At 36.0% G+C, this 18,966-nt stretch overlaps 1 protein-coding gene across 2 annotated transcripts; it reads left to right on the top strand.

The window, feature by feature from the left end:
• Positions 1-86: 86 nt before the first annotated feature.
• Positions 87-18,523, top strand: LOC150100467 (lysozyme 2-like). Of its 2 annotated transcripts, none has more exons than XM_090403021.1 (4): positions 87-185; positions 8,505-8,572; positions 10,758-10,893; positions 17,944-18,523. In XM_090403021.1, exons 1-4 carry the CDS (start codon positions 122-124, stop codon positions 18,150-18,152), a joined length of 477 nt encoding a protein of 158 aa, XP_090259147.1. In that variant the 5' UTR covers positions 87-121; the 3' UTR covers positions 18,153-18,523. The 2 variants fall into 2 exon arrangements, with proteins under 2 accessions (XP_090259147.1, XP_090259148.1); XM_090403022.1 differs by lacking the exon at positions 87-185 and adding an exon at positions 8,311-8,364.
• The last annotated feature ends 443 nt before the right edge of the window (positions 18,524-18,966 follow it).

Raw genomic sequence — 18,966 nt, 5'->3', positions numbered from 1 at the left:
AAACAGAATTTATATGCACGCTTGCTGTGCCTTCCCACAATTCTTTGAGAAGTATTTAGGTTAATTCCGTTGAACTCGACCGATTATTTTCGAGCAAGGAAGCATTCCTGTTGCGTACTTTATGATGTATTCCGTCTGCTTTGCTTTTCTCGTTCTGTTTGGAACAGTGGTCACAGCTCGTAGAGGTGGGTGAGTCTAGAATTTGGATGAAATGCAGAATAAATATGCCATTAAAATGATTATTTAAGAATTTTCATAACTTTCTAAAGATATTTAGTGTTTTATTTTTATTTTTTATTCCTGAGAATTCATGAATTGGTAAATCATGATAGTCAATGTACCCACAGTTTTATACAATAAAATAAATAAATAAAAGATGGTAGTGGACGTGTGGCAGTCGGTTCATTATGAAATATGGAATTCTCCAGAACTAGCAAAGCTTCTTGGTCTGTTGAGAATTTTCGTTCACCTTAGAACATTTCTTCGACCTGTCAGGTCCTCTTGCAGCATTTGCAAGATTTGGTGGAATAGTAATTCTGCCATTAGGACAGGGGAAGGACTTTTTAATATTAAAATGAAGTTGTTTCTCTGATTCCCACAGGCAGTCAGATGTGGTATTTTATTTTAATGTTCCGAAATGATATCTAGAACTTTATTATTATTTTAAAATTAATTTTATTTTTTGACGTCACGAGATACTCTGCGAGGCAATCGATGACATAACTATAATCTTTGAATCTCTTTTGCAAAACAACGTTTGCAATCGGAAACTCTTGAGTTTTTTTTTTTTTTTTGGGGGAGGGGGGAGTGTCCTTCACTGCTTATATCCTTTTGGTATCCTGTTGGCTCAGGATATCCATAATAAGTAGAAGGTCATCCGATAAAGAACGTGAAATATTTTCTTTGTTTTTATATTATTTGGTTCAATCTGTGGAATTTCGAACACAAATGTAATAAAATAATTGGATTAATTTGTAAATGGCAAAAGCAACCTACTTTACTCAGGTTCTTTGATGGGTTTTTTTTTTTCTGCATAAGGATAAGATATCCCTCTTCCTTGAAAATTAACAAGGAAGAGGGATATCAGTACGCATATGGTTTTTGTAATATAAGCCAAAAACACATAAAAATGAACAGATTCTCTGTAGCATTTACAGTTTTTTTTTCTCTGAACTATTTATGTTTTTACTAATATAATTAATCAATTATATAACTATAAAATAATAAACAAGAATTGACTTGTATATACAGTAAGTGTATTACTCAGTAGTATTTTAATGTAGTATGCGAAACTTGAAGAAACAGTAGTAGATAAGGGTTTCTACCTTTTTAAGTGGATTGGTCTTGCAAAGGTTATTCTTATTACTTTTATGGCAGGCTTCTCTTAAAACAAACTACTCCAGTATTTCTGAAATGGCATGCAGTGAATGCCGTTTCCGCTCCTTATACATTTTTTTTTTTTTTTTTTTTTTTTTTTTTTCCCTGTTGAGTTCTGCTGTTATTTTATTGCCAGTACCATAAAAGAAAATTCCGAAGCTCTGTCAAGCTTTTTGCTGCGGTGGGGAATATTTTTATACAAACGAACATTAGCTAGTTAATAACCGTTAAAAATTCAATTAAAAAAACCCATTTATTTCTTATATTTTGAAAATATTCTTAAAGAAAGCTTAAAACAATTTAATATAATAAAGGCAGCACTGGTTTGTTTATATTTTAAAAATATTAATCAAAGTATTTCCAGATTATGTGCAAACTTATTCAGCAATCGTACAATGCTTCAGTTGTATGTAATGACAAATGATTAAACTTTAGCAGTCTCGGTTCAAACTGGATTTCTTTATTATATTCTTACTTAAGCGCCTCCGTAGCGCAATTGGAAGAACGACGGTACATTGCGCCCTTCGATTGGAATAGGCCTAAGTTCGATTCTCGTCGCGACGGGAGGGATCTTTATCTGGTCGATTTCAATCGATGGTGAGTTAGCCGATCTCATACGGAGGTAGCAGGGTTTTTTCTCCCGGAAACTCGGGTTTTTCATCCCGCATACATACAAATCGGCCCTTCAGAACACACGCAATTTACAGACAAAAATTACTAGTTGTGGTGGTGTTGGAGGTGGGCGGTAGATGGCGTTGATTCGTAGTAGAGGTAAGGTGTAGAGACAGTTGAAGATGTCCTCCCGCGATGAGTCTTCGGACTCCTTGGAGGTATCAGGAATAATAATAATAATAATTATGAGAAGGAAGAAATGCTACCGCACATTTAATACTCAAAACGCAAATACTTCATTTTCTTTTTCGTGTCAGCCCACTGGACCGTCACAGCTGAATAGCTTGACAGTTTTTCAATCTAGCGGGATGAAAATCCCTCTGTCGTTTATTAGTATTTTAATGAATTTGAACTCTAAATTCGTATGTGAAGTTAAAACCTGAGTTGAAAGAAACAATTACCGTATCTATGCGAAAACTAACGAGGAAAGTACACAAACAGAAAAGGTAGATTATGGCGAACTCTTTTGAGTCCGAGTTTTTGATCCCTCGAAGAAAAGCGATTCTGAAGTATGGCACTAATTTTAATTAATATTAAAAAAATGCACTTAGGGGCCCTGACGCATTCCAGTTTCGTTGTGCAGTTGGCATTTCTGTGGCGTAAATCGGTGTTTCGAAATGGTAACGAGATATTTCATGCTTGACGTCGAGTCAGTCACTTGCCATTCCACCTTGATAAATGCAACAGTGCAATAACCTGTTATTTCAAGGAAACTAAAGCATAACATCACATCCGCCTCAGTACAACCATTACGATTAATAGACACTTCCACTTAAAATGAACTTTACCACTTCTCAAATTTCTTAAGTTTGACCGTTGTTATGAGTGCTTCGGTGTTTCATAATTCCTTAATAATTCCGTGCATGTGTTTTACAAGTATTTCAGGAGTTCTTTAGGAAATGTTATTTCTTAACAATCCCCCCCCACACACACACCAACACACAAGAAATGATTGGAAAACCATTTTAGAAAATTTCACCATCTCGCCGTCGTATAGTAATGTCTCAAGATTTTGGATGCGTCGGATCCAATAGTATAGCCGGCCCAAAAATTAGAACAAAATATAAATACTATGACTTTACATTCGAAAAGTATGACAATACTCTGAAAGAAATCAACGGACACCACAATGAGTAAAGTGCATCGTGTCATGTAAGGAGTCACGCGTTTGTAGCCGGTATAAATTGGAGGAATATGATGCTCCCAAATCATTGCAACTACGGCTGCGAGAAGGGAACTGGCGGAGTTTCAAAGAGGCGTTGTGATAGGATGTCGTGTTGCCAGCCTCTCTGTTTGGAAATCATTGATAAATTGAGCCACTCAGGTGAACAGCGAGTCAACTGCAAGTGCTACCAGCAGTGGACGTCCCACCACATTCACCGAACGTGATCATAAGCTGCTATAAAGGATAATATGTAAAAACTTATTCCTTGGCTGACACGTTCTAAGCAGAGTTCCGGGCATCGACTGGAACAGGAATCGGTACAAAAGCATTCAGAATTGAGGCTCACAAGTGTTTTCATGGTAGGACCGCAATATGCGAGTCTCACATTACCCGGACCAACATGCAGCATTGTCTCCAGTGGTGCAAAGAGCATGTGCAGTGGGACAACGAAGCTTGGAAAACAGTTATGGAACAACGAATCACGCTACACCCTCTACCGAGCAGATGGACGTGTGTGGGTGTGGTGGATGTTCGTTGAACGTCTCTTACTAGATTGCGTAATGCCAATTATGAAATTCGGAGATGGCGGCGTGATGGTAATGTCCGATTTTTTCTGGTTTGGCCTCAGACCTCTGTTTGTGGTGCCACGTACATTGAACTACGAGAGGTATTTGAATTCAAGTCAAAGCAACGCTTCCAACTTTATAGCGTTTCCACGGAACTGACCATTGTCTATCTTTCAGCAAGCAATGCACCATGTCATAAGACTGATACCGTAACTGCGTGGTTTGTGGACATGAACATCACCACACTTGACTGGCCTCCACCGAGCCCTGATCTGAACCCTACAGTTGGATTAACTGGGGCGCCGGGTGAGGTCAAGGGACGTCCATCTCTCTACAGTCCAGGATCTCATTACATGCCTACAAGAAGAATGGTCCAAAATTCACATTGATGTGGAAAGTATATCCCATAGGATTCCTGCCGTCATCGCATCGAAAGGTCCTATATCTTATTAAGTTGGGCGCCATAGCTGTTTGTTCCTCATACTATGGTGTCCGTTGGCTTCTTTCCAAGCAGTGTATACTTTGCATACCACATCCCTCTTTCTCACATATACACAACACACATTATATACCATTATATATATATATATATATATATATATATATATATATATATATATATATATATATATATATATATATATATATATATATATATACAGGGTGTTCGGGATAAATTTGACATATTTATAATTAATTATATTTTTCCGTAAGTTACATGTATTAACACACACTTCTCTTCATTTAAAAGTTTGGACCCTTCTTCATTCATATACAAGATGTCAGAAAGGATGGATAGCTGGAACCCACCTGAATCATGGAAGAGAATAACTTGTATCATGACGATTCGTGCCCGCCATCAAAATAAGGATATTACGACTGCTGCCCAATGCTCCCTGAATACAGTAAAAACAATCAGGCATGAACTAGAGACTTGCAATGGTGACTACGAGGATGTAGCAAGAAGAAAGATCCCTAGCAGACGATCTGATTGCGTTCGTACAGCAGAATTCCTCGCAAATCTGCAGGAACAGGTGTTGAAGAACCCTGGCATTGGAATTCGGGCTTTGTTCGTGGAGTTGCTAACTGTAGTCAAGCCCTGGATAACAAGGGTAGCCAATGGTAGGCCGTATGTATGGCAGCAGGATTCGGCCCCTTGCCACACCTCTGGGAAAAGTCAAAAATGGTTGTCTGAAAATTTCTACGACTTCACCAGTCCAAATGTTTGGCCTCCAAACTCCCCAGACCTTAACCCCATGGATTATTTTGTATGGGGCGCAGTTGAAAAAGACACCAATCGCACTTCCAGTAATACAAAAGCCCAGTTAATGGATAAAATTAAAACAGTTTTTGCGGCCCTTCCCAGGGAGACTGTAGCATCAGCTTGTTCGAGGTTCCGAAGCAGAATTGAAGCTGTGATCGATGCTAATGGTGGTTATTTTGAGTAAATCTTGTTGATAGTATTGTAATTAACTCTGCCTGTAATGTTTTTTTGTCAATTCATTAAATTTAATAGATACAAAGAAGATTTTCTTTTTCCTTACGAAACTGTCAAATTTATCCCGAACACCCTGTATATATTATATATATTATACATATATATATATATATATATATATATATATATATATATAATATTCTGTTAATTTAAATATGGTGTACCTCTAACTGTACTTGAGTGGTCACGCATGAATTAGACAAGCGTCTATAATTGACTGTAGATGACTGTTTTCCACTGTTTTGAAGGTACGTTTGGTTTATTCTACAAATATTTCGAAGTAAAAAAAAAAAAAAAAAAGCGAGCAGTGTTTTTATTAAATGAACTAGCAAAAACATACGTGGAAATCTCCATTTCCAAAACCAAGGTCATGGCATTTAAAGGCGAGACCCAATTAGAAGCAAAATTTGCATCAACAATGATATTATAGAACAGGTTAATAAATTCAAAAACCTAGGGTACCACTTATCTTATGAAAGAAAGAAAAACATGCATCATAAAATAACCAGTTGTACAGGATTAATAAAAACTATTAATCAGATATCCAATCCAAATTTAATGAACTAGAAAATATGAATAACAATCCATATCTCAATAGCAAGACCTATCCTAACATATGGTTCAAAAGCCTGGACCATAACTCAAGCAGATAGAAAAAGACTAATAAGCTCTAAAATGAGATTCCTGTGCAAAACAGCTGGATATAATAGTCTAGACTTAAGAAGAAATAGCGATATCTTAAAGGAACTTGAGGTGATATCTGTTTTAGACTACATCGATCTTTATAGAGTGAGATGGAGAATGAGTGAATGAAGACTCCCCAGGGGGAGAGAGAGAGAAAGAGAAAGATTGATCTCAAGGGAGAAGGAATTTGATAAGATGGGAAGAGACCGTAACAGGCCACTAGGCCTATATATATATATATATATATATATATATTAGGAAATGAAGTAATGAATATCGAGCTGAAAATGTGCTTGATACTATGGACTTTTCATTTACCTCCTGTTTCGGGCATTTACTAATAAATAATCAGTATAACTAATATTTGCTGCTGGACAATTCACTATCTTTTATATGAGTACCGAAAGTCACTTATACAATTTTATAAATGTATGCTTATTACTGTATATAAACTGCATATTATTAAGAAATCATCTAGACCTTTAACTATGAATTTATTTCCTTGTTCTTTCTTCATTTAATATGCAACTTCAAATGTCAATGTTGACGAAAGACTTTCTGGGAATGGGACCTTGACTTCTCTCTCTTCAAGTCTTGCATTTTGAAGAGCAATAATTCTTTACCCTTCACTGACAAACAGCTAGATTAGTACGTGAGAGGAAGGAGGGTGGAGTTTGCATTCCTACGACCGCACCCATGTTTTCTTCGAAGTTCCGTTTAGCCACAGGGTTCGTTTGGCTTATGTTTCACTTGAACTGCTCTCTCCATTTCGAAGCATGACAAGCAACCTTGCCATTCAACTTTACATGCATATGAGATGATAATACTTGAACATCTCTGTATAAATTATAAGCTTTCCTATAGAATTTTCTTTCTGGCAATAGATTTTGGGAAGTAGCGGTTTGGAGCCTTTATCTTTGCTGTACCTTCAAACGAGTTTATTGCAAATGCACGTGGCTTTCAACTTGCCATTTGAATGGCTGCAGTCTTAACATTTTCCTATGGTGAGCTAGCTATGATACGTCAGCAGCAATATCCATTCCAACTTTACAATACTCAAATGGTAGTTCTTTATGGCATTTTTTTTTTTTTTTTCAAGAAAGATTAAAGCTATACTGCGTGTAGTACCGTATATGGAGTAAGGGTTATAATTAATGAACAAAGCAAAATTGATCCCAATAGAGGAGAAAACGGTTCTTTTACCATCATTGTCATAATTACCAAATCCAGAAATGAAGAACAAAAAGGACCATATGGAAATGCAATCGAAGAAGTTTACGAGGTACATGCTGGAGTTATAGATTCTGCCTTCCCCTCAAAACAAAAAAAAAAAAAAGAAAGAAAGAAACATTTCTTGTACAATATTCAAACTTAAAAACACCTGATTTTTTCAGCACTGTACATTTTTTTCTTTTTTTTTTTATTATATAAAGTTTGGCAGCAACAACCTCAACATTGAATCGAATCTTCAAACTGTCGATGTTGACAGTGTTGTGTATGTAATGCAAGATTATTTGCTGATGTAGCTGTTCAATCGAAGCGTACTCAAGTAAGATTCGAGAGTGTCCAAGCTATGGGATAAAGAGGGATGCAATAAATAAATAATATCTAACTTTAATTTTCGAGTGACTTGATTGAGATGGAGCACGTCTGGCTACCAGAACGTCACATGGTAAAACAGACGCAGATAACGCTAGTAATCGATGACAGGTCGTCCAGTAATATCAAAACAGACAGTGGGATTTAAATCAAGAAACAAAAAATTGGCTAGATTCAACAGCACGCTGGACCACTGTAGCATTCTGAGCTGATTATAGCATTAAACTTCTATGTGTAAACCCACTTACAAATATCTGTTTAATTTAACCACATTCGTGAATGAATATCAGAACATTGCAAGTAATGTACATTTACATTATACATCACATGTATAGGCAAACAATACACATCATAAAATGTAAAAATAAATAAATAAAACGAACAAAAATATGAAAATAACATAAAAAAAATCCGAATCTAATTCACGTTACTAATGCACTATAGTTTACAACCATTCACGAGTGAACATCACATACGGGTATATAAATTACTACATCCATAAATGGCTACATGACCGAGACTATTCCCTCGTTCAACTGCTTTCTGTAGTAACGTATTGCATTTCACCTGCTGGATAGAAAGTGCACTAGATTTTAAAATGCAAGGTATGTATTCCGATGCAGCCTGCATACACTCTGCGTAGTTTATATATTTATTTATTTTCAAAAATATATGCTGCTTCAAAATATTCAGTTATTTTTTTACCTTTTTCTCCAGCAGTAGCTCGAACGTTTCCTAAGTAGTTATTGTCTTAGTTTAAGAATGGATAATTCCTTTTATGATGAGAACCATTCTTGAAAACAGTAATTTGAGAATTGGTAGCTTTAGCAAGAGGAAGATTTTTTTCTAATTTAGTTTTTGTATGATTTTGCGAAAAATTAGAGTAATTAACCAGGAAATTTGAATTCCTGTTAAGAAATGGTCTTTTTTCTCTTTTCTTCAGCACCGTCGATCAGGCCAGGAGTCAAAATTCCAGAAATTACAGATGACTGTTTGAGGTGTATCTGTGAGGTAAGTGCTAAGTTTTCTTTGCATTTCTTTCTCATCCACAAGCTACAAATTAGAGTTAATAGGCTGATAAATCGGCCACACAGCACACGCAGTTAATACATAAAAATAAATTTGTAGACTAACCAGTGTAATGCAGAATGCCTCGCCAGGTAGATTACTGTAATGGCCTCCCGCGATGAGGCCTGGGACTCCATGGCGATGCGACATTAATAAAATAACAAATCACACACGCTCGCGCGACTTCTAGGGTGAAAGACAGTTAAAAAAAGACGATGAGATTAAAATGGAAATAACAGACAATTACAAAAAAAAAAAAAAAAAAAAAAAAAACACCGACGACATCAACACAACCCGATATTTTTATTTCTTGTTACCTCCAATGAAACAAAATTCAAAATAAGATTTGAATACCTGCAAATGCTTCGATGATTTCTCTCTTCTGTAGACACACAAAAAATCCAATTTTGTTTTAATGTTCTATTTCACAGAACTTGGGTGAAAGTTTATTCTATGAAGGAAAAAAACAGGTCAGGAAGAGGAACTTGTTTTCCATCGTCTACGATTTAGGTCAAAATGCGGTGACGCATGAAGGATGATTGCAAAAGATAAATTAATACCGTTTCAGGGGATGCTGGTTATGGTTTCCAGTTGCAATGCTCTCGTAATTTTGACAGAAAGTTGGTTGAGCCCAAATGTCCGGAAATTTAAATTTGCTGAATGGTTAAAAGGGTGGCGCTCCTAACAGCGTGATTGTAGATTTAAATCTACTACGCGGTGTCTTTTTTGTTCTCATTACGAAACAAAACCGCTCGTGTTAGAATAGTCTCACGAAACGGAACTAGTTCTTTAGAGACAAGTTAAAAACCCGTGATCCTTCCTTAAGATAGCTCTCGGCATGGCGTGAACACTTGAATTATCTCAGTATAATAAAGAGAACGCCGGCTTTCTCATAAGAAGCCAGAAAATAATTAAGTCGCCCTTCATTTCGGCTCATTTTTCCATACAAGTGCATCAACTTATTTCCCAAAGAAATTATAAATTAACTTCACTATATAATTACTGTTTTTGTTAGTAATGCTTTTTTTTTAATTTTTATTATTTTTTTTTATTTGTCATAGAAATAATGTTATTGCGATCATGGTTGGTGGATAATTTTAAAGTGCCAAGAAGTTTTAATAAACTAAAAGAATGGATAATTCCTTTTATGATGAGAACCATTCTTGAAAACAGTAATTTGAGAATTGGTAGCTTTAGCAAGAGGAAGATTTTTTTTGTATTGATTGTCATAATTCGTTTAAACCAATACAATTCTCTTTCTCTTCCTTTGATATAGAAATCTGAGAAAACAGATGTGTTACAGAATCCACTAAATTATTTTCGTCAAACTTCCACGGAGTTGCAAGACTCACCAATTTGTATCAGACAAGAGTGAGAAAACAAATACAATATCAGTTACTAATTTCATTTATTATTACAGTATGAATTTTCAAAACAAGATAGGTCGTTAGTAAAAACAAGCGAATTTAAATGCGATGCTATTACAGTATGCTAATGAAGTAATTTCTTCTTCTTCTTTTTTTTTTTTTATAATTAAATCCACCAGAAACTTATAGTGTTAGTACAGTAGGTGGGTTAAGAGTTAGATTATCCTGGTACTCAGCACTAGAAACCAAACACGGCCGGCGCATTGATTCAAGCCACCTCAGGCTGCCAATAAGCGTGGTGGTCTATAGAAAGCTTGTCTATCTCGACGCAGTCCATTTATAACTGTGTGCGTAATGCAGTGCACATCTTTAATTATTGCTCAAATAGTTTATTGTATCTATATGAACATATCTATTCTTTAAATTATAAAATGCGTGATGGTTTATTTTTCTTAATGAAATATAATAATCGGCGGTTCTGATAATATTGTTATAGTTGATGACCCATTAAACTTCCTGAACTCTCGATCGATTTCTGCGAATAAAAGAGAACGGAAGTAGACCTCTATTAAATATGAATTAACTTCGCTGATTCAATATTTGGACTTTGGTATACTCGTGTGTTTCAGGAATTTGAATTATCAAAGCGAGATGGAAATATTGTTAATGCTTATTAGCAGTGTTAACATTTTGATAGAACTTCTTGTAATTACTATACAAGTATGTCTTTCAATATAAATAAAATTTCCAACATTTTTCAGGCTAGCACAGGTTGCGATCTAAACACAAAATGCCACAATGCCGGGGCAAATTCTTATTTTTGTGGCCCTTATGTTATTTCATGGGCATATTGGGCAGAAGCTGGGAAGCCAGGAAGAGACGACAGCAATAAACATGGTAAGCGACTTTTTCAACGAAATTAAGTTCACTGAAATTCGTGACAACGTAAACTTCAATATTTTTGCCTAAACCCTTTCTGAATTATTATATCGCAATACATTTAAAAATAATATATATATATATATATATATATATACAGGGTGTTCGGGATAAATTTGACATATTTATAATTAATTATATTTTTCCGTAAGTTACATGTATTAACACACACTTTTCTTCATTTAAAAGTTTGGACCCTTCTTCATTCATATACAAGATGTCAGAAAGGATGGATAGCTGGAACCCACCTGAATCATGGAAGAGAATAACTTGTATCATGATGATTCGTGCCCGCCATCAAAATAAGGATATTACGACTGCTGCCCAATGCTCCCTGAATACAGTAAAAACAATCAGGCATGAACTAGAGACTTGCAATGGTGACTACGAGGATGTAGCAAGAAGAAAGATCCCTAGCAGACGATCTGATTGCGTTCGTACAGCAGAATTCCTCGCAAATCTGCAGGAACAGGTGTTGAAGAACCCTGGCATTGGAATTCGGGCTTTGTTCGTGGAGTTGCTAACTGTAGTCAAGCCCTGGATAACAAGGGTAGCCAATGGTAGGCCGTATGTATGGCAACAGGATTCGGCCCCTTGCCACACCTCTGGGAAAAGTCAAAAATGGTTGTCTGAAAATTTCTACGACTTCACCAGTCCAAATGTTTGGCCTCCAAACTCCCCAGACCTTAACCCCATGGATTATTTTGTATGGGGCGCAGTTGAAAAAGACACCAATCGCACTTCCAGTAATACAAAAGCCCAGTTAATGGATAAAATTAAAACAGTTTTTGCGGCCCTTCCCAGGGAGACTGTAGCATCAGCTTGTTCGAGGTTCCGAAGCAGAATTGAAGCTGTGATCGATGCTAATGGTGGTTATTTTGAGTAAATCTTGTTGATAGTATTGTAATTAAATCTGCCTGTAATGTTTTTTGTCAATTCATTAAATTTAATAGATACAAAGAAGATTTTCTTTTTCCTTACGAAACTGTCAAATTTATCCCGAACACCCTATATATATATATATATCAATTTGTAGTATTAACTCGGTACTGGGATATGTTCATATTTATATATACGGACTATAACCGAGACATAAATTTAACTGACTAGAACCCGAGAAAGTGTAACAAAAACCTTTAATAAATCACGACTAGTTTCATCGGTGCTCCGACTTCTTCAGGTGAGAAATAAAAAACATAAGACATAAAAATAACAAGGACTTTCTATAAATTAACAAGGAAATAAAAAACATGGACTTTCCAGCTTAATAAAAAGTAGAATAGTAACAGTCATATTTGAATAGGTGACCGCGTGCTACCGCTGGCATGAGTTGAATGTGTGCGACAGCTAATTTTAGAGCGCCAGTACTGGATTAGTGCGCTATGGGAATCAGGCAAATTGTAGCTTAGATTGTTGTTCAAATGTGAAGGGTCCAGAACTATTTCTTTTGATTCGATAATTCTTCTTTCAAATTCATCCTTGCATATATATATATATATATATATATATATATATATATATATATATATACTAATTAGTAGTGCGTTCCCAATCAACTCGATGCGGCTGTTCTTCGAGGTTAGAGTTTGCCGAGAAGAGGACATGACTGGAAAGGGTGCTCGCTCGTGTTCTACTGTAAGAGATGTCACGTCTATGTTCCTCAAGACGAAGTGAAACAGATTTATCTGTCTGGCCAAAATAAGGTCGACCACAGTCACACAAAACTTTATAAACACCAGGAAAATGCAGTTGGTTGTGTTTTGGTTTTGGTCGACTCAGAAAGGAACGAAGTTTTGGCAGAGAAGTATAGTCGGTCTTTATGTTGAATTTCTTCAAAATCTTAGATAGTTTTGGGATATGCAAGGATGAATTTGAAAGAAGAATTATCGAATCAAAAGAAATAGTTCTGGACCCGTCACATTTGAACAACAATCTAAGCTACAATTTGCCTGATTCCCATAGCGCAGTGGTCCAGTACTGGCGCTCTAAAATTAGCTGTCGCACGCATTCAACTCATGCCAACGGTAGCACGCGGTCACCTATTCAAATATGACTGTTACTATTCTACTTTTTATTAAGCTGGAAAGTCCGTGTTTTTTACCTTGTTATTTTTATGTCTTATGTTTTTTATTTCTCACCTGAAGAAGTTGGAGCGCCGATGAAACTAGTCGTGATTTATTAAAGATTTTTGTTACACTTTCTCGGGTTCTAGTCAGTTAAATTTATTTTTATAAATGTATACATCCCGAGTAAATCCTAATTTAAATTATATATATATGCATACAGTGCTTGGAAAGAAGTCCACGGACACCACGTGTGAAGAATAGTCATCCATGGCGTCCACCTTAATAAGATGTAAGACTTCCTTTCACTGTAATGACTGCAGCAACCCTACGGGGCATACTTTCCACAAGCGTACGATAGCGATCAATGGGAATTTTGGACCATTCTTCCAGTCGGCATGTAATGAGGTTCTGAACTGTTGTGAGGCGGATGTCTCTTGACCACATCCGACGCTGCAGTTTATCCCACAGATGTTCAATAGGGTTGAGTCAGTCTCTGTAGAGGCCAGTCAAGTGTCATGACAATCATATTCACAAACCATGCAGTCACAGCAGCAGTCTTATGACACATGCATTGTCTTTTGAAAGAGAAGACAATCAGTTCCGTAGAAACGCTACAAAGTAGGAAGCATTTCATTGTCCAGATACCTTTCGTAGTTGAATGTTCGTGGCACCACAAACAGAAATCCGGAGCTAAACCAGGAAAAACAGGACCATACGATCACACCGCCACCTCCAAATTTCATAGTTGGATTTATGCCCTCTGGTTCACCGGGATTCCGTCATGCCAACACCCGTCCATCTGCTTGGTAGAGTGTGTATCGTAATTCGTGGCTCCACAATACAGCTTTCCAAGCTTCCACTATACATTGCAGCACTGAAGACGACACTGCATGTTGGTTCAGGTAATGTGGGACTTGCATATTACGGTCCTGCAGTGGAAATTCATGTTGTGAGCTTCGGTTCTGAATATTTTTGTGCAGATTCGTGTTCCAATCAATGCCTGGAACTCCACATTTTATGTCTTCAGACGAATGACAGTTTTTACATATTATCCTTCGTAGAACTCCACAGTCACTTTCGGTGAGTGTGGTGGGACGTCCACTGTAGGTAGTACTTGCATCTGACTCCTTGCGCTTCCATCTAAGTTGACCTGGGATGGCTGAATTTGTCAACGATTTCCAAACAGATATGCCTGCAACATGACATCATGTCGAAATGTCTCTTTTTAACTTTGTCAGTTCCCTTCTTGCAAACATTTCACCCGGGCACAGTGGCACTGACTTAGTATCATCATATTCCTCCAATTTATATCAGCTATATATATTTATATCAGCTCCGATATATATCGGAGTGTCTGTCAATTCTTTTCAAGCAATGTATATAGTGGTAAGAGTTTTATAGACGAGAAATAGTGTTTTGAGAAGAAAACTAAGTCTAGTATTTGGATGACGAGGGAAACATGGATATACACCATGTTCCCCATGTATTGTACTTGTGTCAGAAAGGCCAAAGGCACAAGTTTTCCAAAGATATTCAGTGCGATCATACTTGAGAGAAATAAGATATGATTTTGTTTCGTTAGCATTATAATTGATAAGGTTATCCTCACCTAACTGGAACATGGAAGGGAAATCAGCAGTTAAGGCGTTGTTATGGAGGATACTGTAGTTTGGAATATTTGCGCTACAAGGCTTGTAATGTTATTATGTGAGAGATAGAAATATTGAAGGCGGAAGTTGTGCTCATTTCTTGAATTTCTTCCAAGAACGGCAGGTAAACAGCATTTCCCCTTCCGTTCTTGAGCACTTGGCCGTAAGCAACACTATGATTATACAGTTGACCCTTGAAGAACGCGGGTTTGAACTGCGCTGATTGTTTTGAATAAATATATTGGAAGATTTTTTGGAGATTTGCTACAATTTCAAAAACTTCGCAGAGGAACCGCATAGCCCAGAAATATCGAAAACATTAAAAAAAGTTAAGTATATCATGAATGCATAAACTAAATGTAGATACTAGTCTGTTCCATGATTTACTACCATAATATATACACAAATGTATTATAAAAAGTTAAAATTTCAAAACTTGAGTTTACAGACCGCACATGGCCATTTGCAGAGAGAAATGCAAACAAAAGTAAATATGCAGCATTAAATCATTAGTGCATAAAATTCGAAAATGTGGAAAGAGTTCATTCGGCCTCATCATCATCCACATAGATGATGGAAGAGAGAAGAAGAAGAAGCATAAAATTACTATTATTAATTAGATAAATTAATTAGCATAAAATACTTTTTATAACGATTCATTCATTAGTGTAAAATACTTTAAAATAGCTTGGCATCTTTAACATATATTATACCCAAGGTAAAAGACTTTCTACATCTATCTCTCATCCTGAGATTTTTATTTAATAAGGTCAAAGCACCTTATGGTAACTTGTTTTGGTAAAATACTTATAAGCTCTGTATTACTTAACCTGAACATTTTTCCAGTATTTTTCTAAGCGAAAAATATATTTCAATTCAGTCCATCGCCAATTGAAACTCCATTTGGGGGAAATGTACTTTGGGTTGGAGTTCGCTGAAATTCATAAGTAGAAGGAATAAACATGTAATTGTAATCTGGATAAGCTGAGAACTAAACAAGCCTGGCTCCCACTGATGAGACCTCAATAAAGGTCAAAACCGGTCTGGGTAGTGGTCCCTTGCCTTTAATGCATAGCATCATACATCTCCTCAAGGAGATAGCATCATACATCTCCTCAAGGAGAAGGAGATGTATGATGCTATGCATTAAAAGCAAGTATACACAGTACAGCTTTAGCAGCTCTTAAAATAGATAATAACTATATCTATAACTAACTATAATAATAATAAGCTATAGTATTGCTTCCCGCAGTCACACGTGATTTTGGCCAAACTGAAAAATCCATCCTCCTACGTCGGGAAGAACACCAGAGGGACACTGCCTACAAAAGAACTAGAGCAAGTGCCCTGTCAAGCCATGTACTGTTTTCAATAAACACAAATGATGAAGGCCGTCAACATGAGATAAACTAGACAACAACTTCAAACCTTCATATATGTCATGACGAGGTGGAGCGCCGCATAGTTGAGTCCAAGGAAATTGTTATAGACCCTCATCACATAAATAATAACCTTAGTTATAATCTGACTCTTTCAGCTCTGCTATCCGATATTGGCACACTCGTGAAATCAGATGCACGCAGCTGCCTAACAATAGAACTTCAACACGGACTGTAGCTACAGTTCAAATCTAACTGAATTTTATAATAGTCGTTTTTATAATGATACGATGTTTCTTATAGTGTTTATTTGCTTTCTATGTTCCCACACCTGAAGAAGTCGGACAATCCGATGAAACATGTTGTTTTTTGAATAAATTTAATTGTTATTCTAGTCTCGGTTTTAACCAGTATGTATAAATATGAAAATATCCCAATTCCGAGTTAATACTACAAATCGTTATATATATATATATATATATATATATATATATATATATATATATATATATATATATATATATATATATATATATACACACGCACGTATATATGTTAAAGACACCAAGCTATTTCAAACCTGGTTTTACTCCATTTCCCAAGTAAGCAAACAGAAAAATAAGTCAAGTTTGCGCCTGCACGTATTGCGAGTCTAGCTGACCCTCAAAGTAGTGCAAGTCAAGGCAACTCATGGTAAAGGTAGAATAAGCTGTGATCAGTATTCTTAATATTTACCCTTAATGCACAGCTCATCTCCTGGAGGAGATGTATGATGCTATGTATTAAAGGCAAGGGGCCACTACCCAGACCGGTTTCGACCTTTATTGAGGTCTCATCAGGGGAGCCAGGCTAGAAATACCAAGATTTTAGTAATACAGAGCTTATAAGTATTTTACCACAACAAGTTACCATAAGGTGTTTTAACCTTATTAAATAACAATCTCCGGATGAGATATAAATGTAGAAAGTATTTTACTAGTATTTTACCCAAGGTAAAATACTTTCTACATATATATAAATTGACAATTGACATTTATGTCTTTTGGGGTGAAGCAAGATGCTTTTCATATTCCCCGCTATCTCTGTTGTGGTTACAGTGAGGGTAAATTTTATGAGCAGTTTGCTAGCCCTGAATGGGCATGGAGATTATGCATCGCTATAGAAGGCTAATGTAGCTTTTGGTCTTCTATATTTGAATATGTCCGTTGCCTCGTATGCTGCAGCTTGCTGAACCAGATCGTTGGGGTGTGTGGACGTCTTTAGGAAAAACTTGGATGCTAAGGAATTGTAGAAAAGAGAAAATATAAGGAATATTTGTATCTCTATGATGTTGATTGTTTCTAACATACTAGGGGCGTTCAGAATCATTCTCAAGCACTTGTTCTGCACTCGTTGTATCTTGATAATGTTAGTATTAGAGGTGTGGCTCCAGGCTGGAGAGGCATAGATGATTATATATATATATATATATATATATATATATATATATATAATATTTCCGACTATTTATTTATATGAGACATTTATTAATTACTTAAAGGTGTTCTTATAAAAATATAAAATTACTTTTTGAGATAAATCTGTTTTTAGCCAATAGTTATCATTTTATATTAGTAGTATTATTGTAAAAATTCTATATTAATAATTCTAATTTTTCTTCTAATAAATTTTTATAAGAAATGATTTAATTCATATACGTAATCTTAGTTTCTCTGTCGAACTTTTTTTTTTTTAAAAAAAAAAAAAAACAAGTTAATGCCGATCATGCATCGGTTAATCGAGAGTGAGTGCAGATGATGATATCAAATTATTGTTTTAGAATATTTTAAGTTAACAGAATCGGAATGGATTAAAATTAATCATTGCTCTTAAAATAGAAATACAATTTTATTTCATGTGCTGTTTAATTTTTAGATTTCGAGGTTTGCTTGAACAACAAACAATGCGCAGAAGAAGCAGTGCGAGGTTACATGAGGAAACACGGAAAAGACTGCGACGGCGACGGGTTGATTACATGTGACGATTTTGCCCTTATTCACAAATCTGGACCCGAGAGCTGCGGTGCTGACTGGGTGATCAATACCGAATACTGGCAGAAATTTTCTGCTTGTTTTCCTGTTTAAGTTCGGTCAAGGTGTACGCAGTTAGCTGTTTCATCAGATCTGTGGTTACACCCTGATTACAACAAGGAAAGCTAAAATAATTTCAACTTATCTGCATTCTAAACCAGAGGGAACCTTCAGGATTTTGACATTTGTTAAGTCGTTTGTCTCAAAGTCGCAAACGATAATGTCGTGCTTTAGCGCTTTTAATTCTTATTCTTTTTTTTTTCCTCCCTCTGTAAGATTGCTTATAGTTTATAAGTAAATTTTCAAAACTAAACAGTGTTTAGACATCACGATTGTAACATGTATAGATAACATTAATATTGAACAATTTTTGTATGTGTTCCTATTTCAACATCCAACTTTTTCAATAAATGTATTGTTCCGTTTTCACCTCACCTTATTTCACAGGTATAAAAGTTACTCCTTTATCCTCCATATAAGTTTTATTATTATTACTACACATACCGGCCACTAAATTAGAGATTTCAATTTAATACCGTGTAGGACCTTCTTTACCCGGAATTACAGCACATATGAGGTTTGACATAGAGACCACAAGGTGGTAGACTGCACTACGTCTACAACATACCAGACAGTCCTTTAACTGGCTCAGATTTGACGGAAGAGAACTTTGCTGCCGGATCTGTATTTCTAATATGTCCAATATATTCTCAACGGGATTTAGATTTGTTTTGTGATGGACTGGGAAAATGGTGGAAGTCGCTGAACCACTGCTGAACAGTTATTGATCGATGGACAGTAGCATTGTTGAACATGAAACAGTCGTCGCCTGCTTGATAAAAAGTCAACTTGCATGATGGACTTGACA

This window comes from Typopeltis vanoorti, chromosome 13 (genome assembly GCF_054136105.1).
Source record: "Typopeltis vanoorti isolate ZY-2024b chromosome 13, IOZ_Tvanoo_1.0, whole genome shotgun sequence".
NCBI lineage: Eukaryota > Metazoa > Arthropoda > Arachnida > Uropygi > Thelyphonidae > Typopeltis > Typopeltis vanoorti.
The sequence above is the reverse complement of the archived record's forward strand: the minus strand, read 5'-3'. Positions and strand labels throughout refer to the sequence as shown.

Excerpts from the sequence above, each read along its gene's own strand:
- LOC150100467 (XM_090403021.1), top strand. The coding sequence starts at position 122 with ATGATGTATTCCGTCTGCTTTGCTTTTCTCGTTCTGTTTGGAACAGTG. Across the intron at positions 8,573-10,757 it reads GTTTGAGGTGTATCTGTGAG|GCTAGCACAGGTTGCGATCT; the intron begins GTAAGTGCTAAG and ends AACATTTTTCAG. Across the intron at positions 10,894-17,943 it reads AGACGACAGCAATAAACATG|ATTTCGAGGTTTGCTTGAAC; the intron begins GTAAGCGACTTT and ends TTTAATTTTTAG.